Here is a 15,626-nt window from a genome sequence, read left to right on the forward strand (position 1 = left end):
CTTCCCACTTCCATCTTGAGCCTGAGTTTGTGTGTCCTGTAGGACCTTGCTGAAAGCCACACGGAGAGGCCAGCTCCCCCACCTTCCTGCCCCAGCACCTACCCCAGCCCGGGGCAACACGGGACTGCATGCTGAGACGGGCAGTGGGTGTAAGACGAGCGCCAGCAGCCCTGCTGTTGAGTAGCGGGCTCCCCGCTGCTCCTCCGGGAAAATTGGGTTCTCACTGCCCTGCCTCCACCCTCACCACTCCCCGGTTTAGCCAGTCAGCACATGGTTGATTCTGTTTCTTGGGACATCTTCCTTCTGGTTGCCAAGTCTTCCTTTCTTCCATGGATGACAGCATCCTGATGGAACGGAGTGTCCAGCTGCAGGCGCCGCCTTCTATGGCAGGTGGACCTTTCTGACTGTGAGCATCTTCATCAGCAGTCCTGCGACTGAATCTTTGACTCTGGCGGATACTGCCAAATCCAACACAGTCACCCAGTGTTTGATTAGGTCTACATCCAGTGTATTTGTCACTGTTCAGGTCAATCTGCTTCTCTGTGACGTAGGCCAGTTACACAAACCATAACATGACCTCAGGCCGCCCCGAAGCTTAGAAGGTGAATGGAAGATGATAGATGAGAAGGATGGAGGTAAACTCAAGGAAGCTCGGCTGAATTAAAAATGGGGATTGGCCCTGGCTGGTTGGTGTGGCTCCGTTGGTAGGAGCATCATCCTGTACAGTGAAAGGTCACAGGTTCGATTCCCAGTCAGGACACATCCCTAGGTTGTGGGTTTGATCCCCAGAGGCTCAGTCAGGGCGCATGTGGAAGGTAGGCAATCTCTCTCTCTCTCTTTCTCTCTCTCTCTCCTTGGATGAGGATTTTTTAAAATGTGAGTTGAAATGGAATGAAGTGAATAAGACACAAACATCTTTTCTGCTATAGGTTTGGCTTGGCAATGGTTAAAGAAGGAGCCCCAATTTTCCCCAAAGTCTGCCTCGCCTTTTGAGGGGCATGTGTCTCAAGGGGAGCCCTCTGGGTGCAGGACACTCTATGTTTCTGCTGAATAGCTGCCTCTAGGCACTACAGCTTTGGAATGAATTGTGTCCTTCCTCCACCCCCAAAAAAATTCATGTGTTGAACCCTAACTACATTTGGAGATAGGGCCATTAGGAAATAATTGATCAAATCAGGGCATAAGGATATGGCATTAATCCACGAGGGTTGCTGTCCTTATAAGAAAAGGAAGAGCCCTAGCCTGTGAGGATGGAACATCGGCCTGTGGATTGAAAGGCCAAGGGTTCGATTCTCTTCAAGGGCACATATCTCAGTTGCAAGCTCTATCCCCAGCCCTGGTCAGGGAGGTGGAGGCAACCAATTGATGTGTCTCTCTCACATTACTGTTTCTCTCTCTTTCCCTCTTCCCATTCTACTCTCTCTAAAAATCAATGGAAAAAAATATCATTGGGTGACAAAAGAAATAGACAAAGAAAGGAGGGGAGAGAAAAGAGACAGACACCCCTCTTCCTCTCCTTGCATGCACTCCGACGAAAGCCCTGCAGACTACGGCCCCCAGGACGAGAGCCTTTGCTGGAGCCAGGCCCTGCTGGGACCGGCCCTTGGACTTTTAGCCTCCAGAACTGGGGGGAAGGCACGTGTCCATGGTATTTTTTACGGTAGCCCGAGCAGACGGAGCACCTTCTTTGAAAGCAAGTGAACTGATGCTGATGAAGTGAAACAGGAGGCTTGCGGAGACTCCTGGCAGCTCAGGGAATGCAGGGGAGGACCTGAGTGGGCCTCGGCTGGGCGGTGTCAGTGCTCCTGGAGTTGCCAAGGGTCCCTGCCCTCGGAGCAGCAGCTCCTGGTCCCCAGCTGTGCTCCCCACAGGCAGGCATCTCCTTCTGGGCCCGTTGTCCTCCTCCCTGCCCCTGGGTGTCCCTCGGGCTCAGGTTCCCTCAGGAGAACGTGCCCAGGAGGGGCTGCCCATCTGGGTGTTGGGTCCGCACTGATTCCTGGCCTGACAGTCGGCCAAGGACAGAAATGGCTGGCTTGGGTCCCGCTCCCTCCCCTGGGCCACTTGCTGGAGCTGTGCACCCTGGCAGCGTGGGCCCCGCCTGAGAGCCTTGGAGGGGCCAGAGGACGGTGTCTGGACAGAGGAGACAGTCAGTCCTGCTAAGGAAGCTGCTTTCCTGTTTGCCCTCCCGAAGCCCCTCTCTGGCCTCTCGTTGCCCTGAGCTTCTCTTGCATGTGCCCCTTCTCCCTTCTCACTTCTCCTGGTCCTTGAAATTTCACCCGCTCTTCTGGCTGTTTTCTCTCCTCTGGCCTCCTGAAGGCTTGTCTGTCTTCCTCCTCCGGTTGCACAGCCATGGACGCCTTCCAGGAGAGAGTGCCCTCCTAGCTGCTGCCTCAGGGGCTTGTGGGGGAGCAGGGAGGCTCTGCTCTCACGATGTGAAGCCCCAGCCCTCCTTGGGCAGGAATCCCTGATTCCTCTCCCATCAGCAGGACAGGCCTTGTGTTTATTTGTAGAAGAGCTGACCCTTGAGATTCACGATCCGTGTCAGTTTTCCTAGCAGACTGCCACCTACAAACGTTTTCCACGCTCCCCTTGATGTTTTCTTCTCTGTCCACAAAGGGACCTGTTGGGGCATCTTCTAAAACCTTATGATATTATACCATCAAAACAGTTCACTTAGGTATTGCATATAGAATTCCCTGTGAAGGGAGGGGAAGCTACCAGGATATGGACTGCAGGACAGAATCTGGTGGGAGTGGAGGGGAATAGCGAAGAAAAGAAAACAATAACTTGGGAAAATGTCTTCATTTTAATACATGTGTATTAAATATAATTTGGGTTTTTAAAACAATCGAATCCAAGTCTGTAAAACCATAAAAACCAGTTTAGTGTTTGTGGCCACTTCACTGTCCCTCCAGGGAGCATGTGTCAGGCGGCAGGTGGGGCCTGCTCACACCTCTGTAATGGAGCACATTTACCTCAGGTTTAAGTCATAGTCATGGCCACTCATATTTAATTTGACAAAAAATAAATAAAAACCACCACAACACTTCAATGCTTTTTTAAAAATTATGTGTCCAACCCAAGTCAGTTTTGCTCAGTGGCTAGAGTGCCAGCCTACAGACCAAAGGGTCCCGGGTTCGATTCTGGTCAAGGGCACGTACCTTGGTTGCAGACTTTTCCCCAGCCCAGGCCCTGATCAGGGCTCGTGCAAGAGGCAACGTGTTTCTCTCACATCAGTGTTTCTTTTCTCTTTCCCTCTTTCTTCCTAAATTCAATGGGAAATATCCTTGGGTGAGGATTCACAAAAATAAATAAATAAATAAATAAATAAATAAATAAATAAATAAAATGATTTGCCCAGCTAGTGTGACTCAGTGGTTGAGCATTAACCCATGTACCGCATGATCATTGGTTCGATTCCTAGTCAGGGCATATGCCTGGCTTGTGGATTCCATTCCCAGTAGGGGGCATGCAGGAGGCAGCCAATCAGTTGTTTCTCTCTCCCTCTTCCTCTCCCTCTAAAAGTCAATAATAAAATATAACATGTTTGTCAGGCAAACTGTTAAAAGAAAGAATTGCCAGGAATCTTTACTAGTCCTCATATGTTACCTTAGATTTGTAAACATCTTTGAGGAGAGTGTTTCTTTCTTTTTTTTTTTTTTTAATATATTTTATTGATTTTTTACAGAGAGGAAGAAAGAGGGATAGAGAGTTAGAAACATCGATGAGAGAGAATCATCGATCAGCTGCCTCTTGCACACCCTCTACTGGGGATGTGCCCGCAACCAAGGTACATGCCCTTGACCGGAATCGAACCCGGGACCTTTCAGTCCGCAGGCCTACGCTCTATCCACTGAGCTGAACCGGTTTCGGCGAGTATTTCTTTTCTAATGTGCCCCAAATGCAGAAGCTCTCTCAGGACAAGTGTGTCCTTAGCGTTTCTAACCAGCTTGATGACCCAAAGCCTTTGAGAATAATTTTCCGCTGAGTGTGTTTTCTAAGTGACAAATCAGCCTTTATTTTGCTACGTTTTGCTAATAGCAGAGATAACGTTGTTTCCCTTTCCTGTGTGGTGGTCTTGCCCTCTTCTCTTTGTCCAGCATGTAACAAAAGAGAGCGGGAAATCCTGTAGAAAAAAGGCCTAGTGATCAGACTGGGCTCTGAGTAAGGGTGACTCATGCACAGACTCTCTTCTGTGCATGAGTCAGTGAGCTCCGTGGCTTCGTCTGGACACTGTTGGCCAGCACAGGGCGGAAAGGAAACTGCGTCGTCGGTTGCCACATTGCATCCGGGCCTTTACCTGACAGCTTCCTGCCTCTCTAATCAATGCAAACATCTTTCTGCCTGGGCTTCCTCAGCCCGTGGAGCCAACCAGTGGACCACATACCTCTGGTGGGCCATTAGGTCTGAAAGGTTGGCGACCACTGCTCAGGACAGTGCCACGCCCCTTAGCCCCTACCTGGGTCTCCTCTCCACTGTGGTCCCCCCCGGCTTCCTGAGACCGGGCCCTTCTCCTCCTGATCACACCCTTGTTTCTCTTAGAACTGAGGAGTAGTTATGCATCTCGTGTCCCTGTTACACGTAGAAAATAGAGGATGGAGTGGACTGCTGTTCAAGACAATGGCCCACTTGACTTATTTTTCTTACTCTCTGAGCCTCTGAGTGTATAGACTCCGAGGCCTGCTTTTGCTAATTCCCCGACAGTGACCTAGCAACCAGAAGCATCTGTGCTTCCCTCAGGAGTTTCCTCAGACGGCCAGTATCCTCTGCACAGAGATAAGAGCTTAGGAAAGTGTAAGTGATGTGCCTGCTTGTTGCCAGGAACGTGTGTGCCACCAGTGGTGCAGAACGGGGGGGCACCCGGCTAGCAGAGCCTCACTCCAAACCCCAAGCTGCAGCTTAGAAGGACGGGCTGCTTTTCTCTGAATGGCCCACCTGGGAGAGCGGGAAGCCAGTGCAAAAGCCTGGCTCCCAGTGCTGTGCGGGTTCCAGATGAAATAGGGCAAAAGCACAAGACACCGAGGCCAGGGGTGCCCTGATTTGATGGACCTCGGGAGGAGTGGGGAGGAAGAGAGGGGGATGATTTGTAGAGCTGGGATCTAAAACTTGATTTAATCTAAGTCATAAGGGCCCCTGGTTTCACCAGGGGAGATGTTTGCCTTCAGGCTTGCTTTTACTCTCACCCACATACCCTCCCACCTGGCCTACGTGATTAGGTAAGTGGGTGTTTCCAAACTGGAAGGCCCACGGGACAGGCTGGGGATGTGCTTCAGAGGACACGATGGTGAAGGCACTGGGCCTGAGTGTCAGAGGCAGCAGGGATGAAGGCGGCTCCCTAGAAATGTTTGCCCTGTCCAGGGGGCAGCTGACCCTCCGCCTGGCATTGTTTCCTGAGTAGGGTTTGCAGACAGCTGTTTTCCCATCCTTCCCTGCGTCCCCTACGTGTCTCACACCTCTCCTCTTTCTCTCCTGTTTTCCATCAGGTGGCAGCAGACTTCCAAGTCTTCAGGGTTGTCCAGCAGCTTGCAGCCTGCGGGTGCCAAAGCTGATGCCCTCAGGGAAGAGATGGAGGAGGCTGCCAACAGAGTGGAGATTTGCAGGGTACCCCCTCTTTGTTCCTCTCTACCGAGACAGACGGGGGAGCCCTAAGGGAGTCCTTTCTGTTCACTGGAGTTCTATTAAAACCCTAAGGGTGAACCTCGGCACCAAATACCTGACTCCAGCTTGCCCGCCGGCTGGCGTCTGCAAAGAGCCGGGCCTGCGTCCTGGAGCCGGGGCTCTGAGGGTGGCATAGACAGGCGGGCAGCAGGGGTGGCCATCAGTGTTCCTGCCTGGGAGGCAAAGAGGAAATGACAGTGGTGTCTGCTTGAAGCTTTTGTGAGCAGTGCGTCCTGGTTCGTAGTTTCTAGGCTGCACAGACCAAGTGATCTGACAGGCCCATCCTGTCAGATCACTTGGTCTGGCCCTGCCAAGGCAGTATGGGGGAGTTCATTAAATGCTTAACCAGTGGTATCTCACAGTTATTTTATTCTCAATTAAAATCACAGTATCACTTTGGGATTGTTCCTGCTAGCTTGCCGAATGGACTTCTAATTTCATTTCACTGTGGTCAGAGAGGAGGGATGATATGGTTTCTGCTTTTTTAAAATGTGGTAAGGTGTATTCTGTAGCCCAGAACGTGGTCTGTCTTGGTGAATGTTCCCTGCGAGCTTGAAAAGAATGTGTATGCTGCTGCTGTTGGATGGAGTACTCTATAGATATCAATTATATCTGCTTGATTGATTATATCTGCCTGATAGATTATGCTGTTAAGGTCAAGCATGTCCATACTGATTTTATGCCTCCTGGGCGTGTCTGTTTCTTACAGAAGGGTGTTAAAGTGTCCAACTACAAGAATGGACTCATATTTCTTCTTGCAGTTGTATCATTTTTGCGTTATGTAGTTTGATGCTCTGTTGTTAGGTACATCACATTAAGGATTGCTATGTTTTCTTGTAGAATCAGCCCTTTATCATTATGTGTAATTGCTCTCTATCCTGACACTTTTCTTTGCTCTGAATTCTGCTCTGTGGGAAATGAATATAGCTAACCCCGCTTCTTTTGATTAGTGTTAGCGTGGTGTATCTTTCCCTATCCCTTTACTTTTAACTTACATATTGATACTTAATATACTTAATATGTATCTTTATATTTAACCTGAGTTTCATATAGACAACATACTTGGACGTTCACTGTGAGAACTGTGTTGTGTCTTACCGCATGGACTGGGTATCCCCAGAGTTTAACCATCAGACACATGCACACGGGGCCCAGCGATGGTCAGACGGTTCTGGTTGTCCTGGCCCAGCACGTTCTCCGTGGGGTTTCTGCTCAGGTGTGCGACTCTCTTACTCGCCTGTCAGTCTCCACTCTGGGGGAGTGGCTTGCCTGTGACTTTACTTCTCGGATGAAGCAGAAGAGCTGTTGATTTTTCAGTTTGTGCTAGTGGTGACTTCTGATCTTATGCGCCAGACTGGAAACTGGAAGCCAGTTATACAGATCAAGATGATACTGTCTACCAAGAACAAGTATTTAGGAGAGAAGTATATAAATACCTTAAGGATTGTGTTAACAACAGGAATCTTAAAAATCCTACAATAATATCATGAATGTAGGGTAATTATAAAATAGGACTGAGCAAATCAAAGACTATAAAATTAAGAGATGTTCCTAGATGAGAAAAGTCAATGTTATTAAAATTTTAATTCCCCCGCAACTATATAAGTTGATATAATTGTAATAAATGCTCCAAAGGGTAATAATGTGGGAGAGTTATTGGAGCTTTGACTTTCTGTCTCTTACAATGTTACATAATTAAAATGTAGATACTATTTTTTAAAAAATAGAACAAGGAAGTGGCAGGGGTGTGGGTGGCGGGGGAGACATCCCAGTCAGAAGGAAATCCAAGTGAATGAGAAGTTTTGTCTGTGACATTTCAAATCCATGGGGAGAGTCTGTTCTGTTCGTGAACAGTGTTGAGACCTTTGGTTAGCTCTTTAAAAATTCTTTATCTGGACCTAACCAGTTTGGCTCAGTGGATAGAGCATCGACCTGTGGATTGAAAGGTCCCAGGTTCAATTCTGGTCAAAGGCATGTACCTTGGTTGTGGGCACATCCCCAGTGTGGGGTGTGCAGGAGGCAGCTGATCGATGTTTCTCTTTCATTGATGTTTCTAAATCTCTATCCCCCTCCCTTCCTCTCTAAAAAAATCAATAAAATATATATATTTTTTTTAAATTCTGTATCTGGTACAAGTACCAAAGTAAGTTCCAATGTATTAAAGACTTAAATGTTATATCCTCCATTGAACATATATATGGATATTTATACTGTTGGTTGAGGTGCTTTAAGCAAATTAGCAAAGGAAGACATCATAAAGAGAAAAATGTAATAGACACTACCACATGGAAGAGCCATTTAAAGAAGTACAGGACCAAAAAAAGTTGCAAATAGTGTCAAAAGATAAATGGAAAATGGGAAAATATTAGCAGTATTTGATTAAGCCCTTGGTCTCATCCATCTAAAGAATTCTCACAAATCTTATAAATAAATAGTCTCCTACAGAAAAATGGGCACTTAATGTCAACAAGGAATTGATACAAATAGGTAAATTCAGTTACAAGAGAGTTGACCTCTTAAAAAAGCAAACTATAGATTAGGAACATATTATTTAAATTTTACCTACAAATTTGATTGTGTTTAAAAAGAATTAAGCATTTACTGTCAGAGCAGTGACGTTGACGCAGCAAACGCTTAGGATGCGTACCTTTCCCTTCCTTCCTCTTTCTGGACTCCGTCTTCGCAGTTGGTCGTGGCACAGGCTGCAGTTCAGTCGCCGACATGCAGCTTTTTGTACGCGCCCAGGAGCTACACACCCTCGAGGAGACCAGCAGGCTGGGAGGCTGTCTCCCAGTCAAGGCTCATGTCGCCTCACTGGAGGGCATCGCTCCAAAAGATCACACTGAGGGGCAGGCACGCCCCGATGAGGCTCCCTGGGCCAGTGTGGGGTGGAGACTCGGACCACACGGGAAGTAGCCGCCCGCGTGCTGGGTGAAGTCCATGGTTCTGTGGCCCGTGCTGGGAAAGGAAGCGGTCAGACCCCCAAGGTGGCCAAACAGGAGAAAAAGAAGAAGACTGCTCAGGCCAGGTGACGGATGCAGTAAGCCGGCGTTTTGTCAATGTTGTGCCCACCTTTGCCAAGGAGAAGGGCCCAATGCCAACTCTTAAAGTCCTTTGTAATCTGGTTTTCTCTAATAGAGCCACTTAGCCCAGTCAAAAAAAAGAAAAAAGCAATTACTCTAAAAAACAAACAAATATTTATGGGTTAATTCTTATAGTAAAAATGTTTTTTTCCTGATGGTTGTCAGTATATATCAAAAGCCCTAATGTCCCAATTGGTTGTCATCTTTCTAATATATCTGTAAATTTAATTATAAAATCAAAATTAATTTTAACTGCAGAATTTATCCGAAGGAAATAATCAAGAGATGGATGCAAATCTGTATAAACAAATACTTATTCAAATATCATTATAATGTGAAAAACTAAAAACGCACTATCCAACAATAGAAACCTAGTCCATCCATTTATTAAGTATCGCGTCTGTTATAAAACATGCTTATCTGGGAGTGAATGCGCTACAAAGCATCCTGGCTCCCTTTTTGTAAGCCCAGCAATAATACAAACATGTGCCACTTAACATAGATGCCGACTAAGCGCATCACAGCTTACTGCCATTATCTCTGCTGTTTGTTGGGGTTCCGGGTGGGCGGGGTTATTTACTTGGTATTTTTCCAAGTGTTGATTAATGAAACATCAGCAAACAATATTTTTAAATACATTTAACTCCAGTGATTATTGATGGAAGATTGTTTTCTTTATAGAAAATTCACTGATGATTCAGAGACATTGAAATAGTATCTGTAATGTCACCCTTTTTCTGCAAGTATGACTCATTTGGAGGTCACATTGCTTAATAAGGCCGTCGTCTGCCTTCGAAACTCTGGTATGTCTCCTCTGACTGCCTTCGAAACTCTGGTATGTCTCTGAGGGCGCCCTCGGTGGTCTGACTTCTCTAAACTGTTGGTGAAGGTGCAGGTGCCCTGGCCTTGGTCCCTCTTGGGGTCTCTTCCTCTGTCTGCAGAGCTGTTCATCACCCAGCCCTTGTTTGTCCTCACTTGGCAAACAAGTCACTCGGAATGGGTGTCTGCTGAACCTGTTGGTGTGGGGAGGCTGGTTCCACACAAAACCGCTTTCTCCTGACCCTTGTAGGGCAGATGGGGCAGCCCTACAAAGACATTCACTGTAGGGATGCACTGGCGAAAGGGAGCCAGGATGGGTCTTAGGGCCCATGCTGTTTCTTCGGGAAAACTGTCCTTGCTAGGCCTCTGTTTCTCCATTTGTTCTCACAGTAAATATTATTGAGCCCCTACTGTCAGAGCACCTTTGAGACTGAGGACGACAGACAGATAAGATCCTTGAACTCTTGGTAGCTGTTCTTCTGAAACTGGAAATTCCACACGTACCTAAAGAGATGAGCATTCCATGTAGCATGGAGAGTCCCATGTGGCACGGAGAATCCCATGTGATGTTGTGCCTGGCGCCAAGACCCGTGGTCGGCAAACTGTGGCTCACGAGCCACATGCGGCTCTTTTGGCCTCTTGAATGTGGCTCTTCCACAAAATACCGTGGCTGGCCTGGGCGAGTCTATTTTGAAGAAGTGGTTTTAGGAGTTTACGTGTAAAACAAATCTGGCTCTCAAAAGAAATTTCAATCCTTGTACTGTTGATATTTGGCTCTGTTGACTAATGAGTTTGCCGACCACTGGCCTAGACGGTTCCCAGTGCATGTTAACTCATTGGTTCCCTTTCTTCGTTGTCTGAAACTGGTCCAGGACAGCTTGGCCTCCTGAGCTCCAAGCCCGGAGAACACACTTCCCCTTTAGCTCAGTGCCTTGGCCCTGTGTCTCGTGGACAAGAGCCCCTTGAGGACGTGCCCACGATGCTTGCCTGGAAAAGAACACAGATGGCTTCGCACATCCTAGCAGTCTCACTAGGAATGGGCTTAACTGGCAGGTGGGGGGCATGGGTAGGGGGTTGGGATAGAATACAAGGTTCCATGCAACAGGCTCCCCCTGCAGTGCAGAGCTGCAGGCTTTAACTCAGTATCTGCGTCAGCTTCTTGTGCTGGTCTCACGTTCACCTCCAAGGGAACGTTCTAGACTCTTCTCTCCTCCACTTAGCATTTCTTCTCAAGATCTCCTACCTGAGGCAACACAACAGGGAGGAGCTTGAGAGATCATGTGACTTGTGCAGCAGTACTCAGAGACCTGGTTAGTGGCGAGTGTCTGTCCTGCTTGGGTGTGCTTGCTTGTCCCTTCTGTGATGTTTCTGCAGAACTGAAAACGGTTCTCTAAGGAGGACACATTGCAGGTCACACACAGCGTTGGGTCACTGCCCCATCACATGGAGCCCTGGATCGCACAGGACAGTTAGCACTGGATTTGTGTGCAGTTGGCTGAGTCCAGGTTCTGATATGTTCTGAATCAGCGATCCCTTCCCTGCCCATCTGTCTTATCCAACTTCCTCCCAATTGGTGTGCTGCTGTCTCTTTCTCATATGCTGCTTATCAGCCAATCAGTTTTGAAAATGAAGGACAGCAAAGCAGTAAAATAATCAGAGGCGAAGTGAGAGAAGGAAGAGAAGACAAGCACAGTCTGTACTCACTGGCTGCTTCCCAGTGGTGGTGTAAGCTGCCAAGGACTGGGCGTAACTTGCACATCACCCCACACCAGCTCTCCTCACGCCTGACGAGGACCCCGTGTTGAAATCCCCTGGGGACCCCTGGCACAGGTGTTCTATTCACATTTGCCATTCCCTGGACTGAGCTTGGGAAGCATGGGAATGTCCAGGGCAGTTTGTGTCATGTCAGGTTGTATTGAAAACTAGGAAAATAAATAAATAAATAAATAAATAAACAAACAAAGAAATAAATAAATAAAAGAAGAGGCCTAGTGCACAAAAATGTGTGCACTAGGAGGGGTCCCTCGGCCCAACCTGCACCTGTTGCAGTCTGGGAGCCCTCAGAGGATGTCCACCTGCTGGCTTAGGCCCACTTCCTGTGGGGAGAGGGCCTAAGAGCAGTCAGACATCCTTAGCGCTGTTGAGGAAGCAGGAGAGGCTCCCGCCATTGCCGCTGTGCTCGCAGCCATCAGCCTGGCTTGTGAGCAGCGCTCCCCCTGTGAAGCACACTGACCACCAGGGGACAGCTCCTGCATTGAGCATCTGCCTCCATGGTGGTCTGTGCACGTCATAGCAACCAGTCATTCCTGGTTGTTCCACTGTTGTAGTCAATTTGCATATTACCCTTTTATTATATTGAATGAGATTGAACCTCATAGGGAAGGCAGGGATGAGAGGGAGTGGGAAGCGATCAACCAAAGAACTTGTATGCATAGATGCATAACCATGGACACAGACAATGGGGTGGTGAGGGCCTGGGGCGGGGGGTGGGCTAGAAGAGGTCAATGGGGGAATAAGAGACATATGTAATACTTTGAAAAATAAAGATTCTTTAAGATCAAAAATAATAAAATGAGATTGAATGATGTGAAGGTCTGGACCCATGCGTTAGCCACTCTCATTTCACCTTGGCTGTGCATTTTGCCTCCACAGGACCAGCTGTCAGCTGACATGTACAGTTTTGTGGCCAAAGAAATTGACTATGCAAACTACTTCCAAACGGTAAGAGTCCATAACAGTGAGGCAGCTTACAGTCTGTTTGCAAGAGTCCTGGTGAGGACAGGAAGGAGTGTGGGCGTGGTACGGAGGCCCTGTGGCTGAGCATGTGATGGGAGAGAGTGGGATTTGACTGTTCTACCTGTGAGAAAACCCTGCCTTCTCTTTCTCCTTGTGTAGATCCCCCAAAACCCTAAAACAACCTCATTCATGAACGTCATTGCCACGCAGAGTCCCATGGCAGTGGTTCCCAGGCAGGGTTGGTTTGCTGCCTCCTCCAGGGAGATTTTTAGCTGCCACCTTTGGGGGAGGTGCTGTGGGCATCTAGTGGGGAGAGGTCGGGGATGCTGCTAAGCATCCTGCAACACACAGAACAGCCCGCACACAGAGAATTTTCCAGACAGAAGTAGGGCCACGCCTGTGGGGAAGGAGGTGGAGCCCCCGGTGTATCAAAAACAAGGACCTGGGAAGAAGGGAGCCCCGCCCCCCAGCACAGATTGGTTTTAACCTGGATTTTTGCCAGGATGATGACAGGTAGGTAAATGATGATTGGTGTGACCTGTTTGCCTTCTTCTCACTGAAGAAAGCAGATTTAAAGAGAGAGAAACGGGATCTGAGCTGAGAACTAGAATAGGGAAGGGATAGGATGATAAGGAAGATAAAGAAAAGGAATGGGGATGGGGCTTCCTGAGAGGCTGGGGGAGCTTTGCTAGTGTGTGAATGGCTGTGGGCTCTCAGCTGACTCCTAGCACTTCCATCAGGGGACAGAAATTTAGGGGCAGGCCTTCTACCTGAAAAGGCAGAGGTGCATTCCCCCAACCTAGAGAGTTATTTTGAAGGAGTAATATGTTTTCAAGTATATGCCATTGCTTTTGTTGGTGAAGATAATATTCAACTTTAGAGTTGTTCAAAACTAATGACATGGGTGACCTTGCAAGCATTATTAGGCTGCCTCATTGTCATTTGTATGCCCTTTATTTCAATTTCCTGGTTGTTGTTTTTTTAGAAATTCATTTTACTTTTAGTTGGAAGCAATAGCATCTACCCTCCACATGGAGCATTTCAATAGTGAATCATTCTCCTGCCCTCAGAGATGCCCAGTTTTTGAGGGGGGAGGAGGGATTCACAAACTACATGAAGTAACTATTGCTCATGGGTTTTCCTCGGCTCTTATCCACACTCCAGCAGCTTGGTTGAGAGTGGGACAGCCAACATAGCTTGGCGGGCTGTTCTGGGAGCCGTGTCACCATAACCAAAGCAATCTTACCTCCCTGGGGACTTGCAGAGGATTGTGGATCAAGACACACGCTTTCTGATCAGTTATATCTTTGCAGAAAACAAGATGTGTGTGTGTGTGTGTGTGTGTGTGCGCGCGCGCGCGCGTGTGCGCACACTCTCGGGGATGGGGGTGGCTCTTAGCCCAGCCTACACCCTCTCTAATCTGGGACCCCTCAAGGGATGTCCAATTGCATGGGTAGTCAGATATCCCTCTCACAATCAAGGACTGCTTGCTCCCAGCCACTCACCTGCCTGCCTGCCTGATTGCTCTTAACTGCTTCTGCCTGCCATCCTGATCACTCCCTGACCACTCCCCTGTCAGCCTGGTTGCCTGGTTGACGCCTAACTGCTCCCCTGCCAGCCCGATTGCCCCTAACTGCCATCCTGGTCACCCCCTAACTGCCCTTCCCTGCTGGCCTGGTCAACCCAACTGCCCTCCTCTGCCAGCCATCTTGTGTCCACATGGGGACAGCCATCTTTGACCACATGGAGGGGGAGCACCTTGTGTGTTGGAGTGATGGCCAATTTGCATATTACCTCTTTATTATATAGTATCATTTACCTACTCTGTGTTGCCTTTTGCTTTGAGGGGTGCTCAGTACGGTAAGATGGCAGGAAAGGCAAGCTCTGTAGGTCGGGCTCCAGCTCTGGGGTGCCCCTCACCCCGATGGTTCTCCCACCTCCCATATTCCCACTGAGGCTGCTGCTGCAGAGACAAGGGAAGCCTGCCCATGGGTTTAGGTGACTGAGGAAGGAACAGGGACTCCACCTCCTTCCCCGGGAGTAACCAGGGCCTTCAGGCAGAGAGCCCCCCGGGCACAGCGGCCTGTGCTCCTGGCCTTTGGCGAAGGGTGATTCTTGCTCTTGTGTCTTCTCAGCTCATAGAAGTGCAAGCCGAGTACCACAGGAAGTCGCTGGCGCTCTTGCAGGCCGTGCTGCCGCAGATAAAAGCACAGCAGGGTGAGTGTGACCTGTGTGCTTTGGAGGGAGGGTGGGGCTGCTGGCCTTGACCCAGAGGCAGTGACCCAGAGCCTCCGTGGGCTCCATGACCCAGAGCCGCCCAGACCTGCATCCCGTTCACCCTCCACTCTCCCCACGGGCGGGTCACATCGATGGGCTGGCAGGACTTCACAGGCCCGTGCCTGGTCCAATTGCGGTGAAGCAGAGCGCGCACAGACCCACTGTCCCCTGGGGATGACGGGGCGTGGGTGTGAGTGGCAGTGCGTGTGACCTGCTATGGGGGGTCCCTCAGCCCTACACACAGCTAGTTAGCATCTACCCTGCCCAGTCTTCTCAGTCACCCCAAACCGCAGGGACAGGCTCCACTGGGCCTCCCTGTCTTTCGGGGTCTTAGGATAATCTGTGTAAGAGGGAATACATGGTCAGGAGGGCGACCTCACTCACCCCTCACGGCCTCCTTTTTGCACCCACCACCACCCCCTCGCCTGCAGAGGCCTGGGTGGAGAAGCCGTCCTTCCGGAAGCCCCTGGAGGAGCACCTCACCATCAGCGGCCGGGAGATCGCCTTCCCCATCGAGGCCTGCGTCACGATGCTGCTGGAGTGCGGGATGCAGGAGGAGGTAGGTCCGCACAGCCACCCCCAGCCCTGGCAGCATCTTCTCTCCAGCCATTCCTACACTTCAGTCATTCCTTCTCCATGTCTGTTGTTGTTGTTGTTATTAATCCTCATCCGAGAATATTTTTCCATTGAGAGAGTGGAAGGAAGGGAGAGACAGAACAAAACATTGATGTGAGAGGCAATCGATTGCCTCCCGCATGTGCCCTGACCAGGGCTGGGGTTGGGCTGGCTACTGAGGTACGTGCCCTTGACCAGAATTGAACCCAGGACCCTGCAGTCCAAGGGCCAATGCTCTAATCACTGATAAAAACCAGCTAGGGCTCCTTCATGTTTAATAGGAGTTTTGGCGGCTGCTGTTGCTTTGTCTTCTTTTCCTCCTCCTCCCCTACTGTTCACCCTCCACCTGCTCCTCCTTTGTCTTCTTCCTAAGTTCCAATTTGAAAAATAGACCGTTTAGAATATATCTATCCCTGTGTTCATTGCAGTGTTATTTGC

General features: G+C 49.2%; 1 protein-coding gene and 1 pseudogene across 5 annotated transcripts in view; both read left to right on the forward strand.

The window, feature by feature from the left end:
* The window catches only part of ARHGAP44 (Rho GTPase activating protein 44), a 163,491-nt gene that overhangs the window by 107,756 nt on the left and 40,109 nt on the right, over nt 1-15,626 (forward strand). For all 4 annotated transcript variants that reach the window (XM_084863920.1, XM_084863922.1, XM_084863923.1 and 1 more), the window contains exons 7-10: nt 5,484-5,601; nt 12,213-12,281; nt 14,432-14,513; nt 15,005-15,132. In XM_084863920.1, the coding sequence (XP_084720046.1) occupies nt 5,484-5,601; nt 12,213-12,281; nt 14,432-14,513; nt 15,005-15,132 (397 nt within the window). The remainder of the gene's footprint in view (nt 1-5,483; nt 5,602-12,212; nt 12,282-14,431; nt 14,514-15,004; nt 15,133-15,626) is intronic.
* Nucleotides 8,315-9,279, forward strand: LOC311611627 (ubiquitin-like FUBI-ribosomal protein eS30 fusion protein; annotated as a pseudogene). Its single transcript has one exon. The product of its transcript is annotated as a ubiquitin-like FUBI-ribosomal protein eS30 fusion protein (transcript).

Source organism: Pipistrellus hanaki, assembly GCF_964339955.1.
Source record: "Pipistrellus hanaki genome assembly, chromosome: 16".
In the NCBI taxonomy this organism is placed as follows: domain Eukaryota; kingdom Metazoa; phylum Chordata; class Mammalia; order Chiroptera; family Vespertilionidae; genus Pipistrellus; species Pipistrellus hanaki.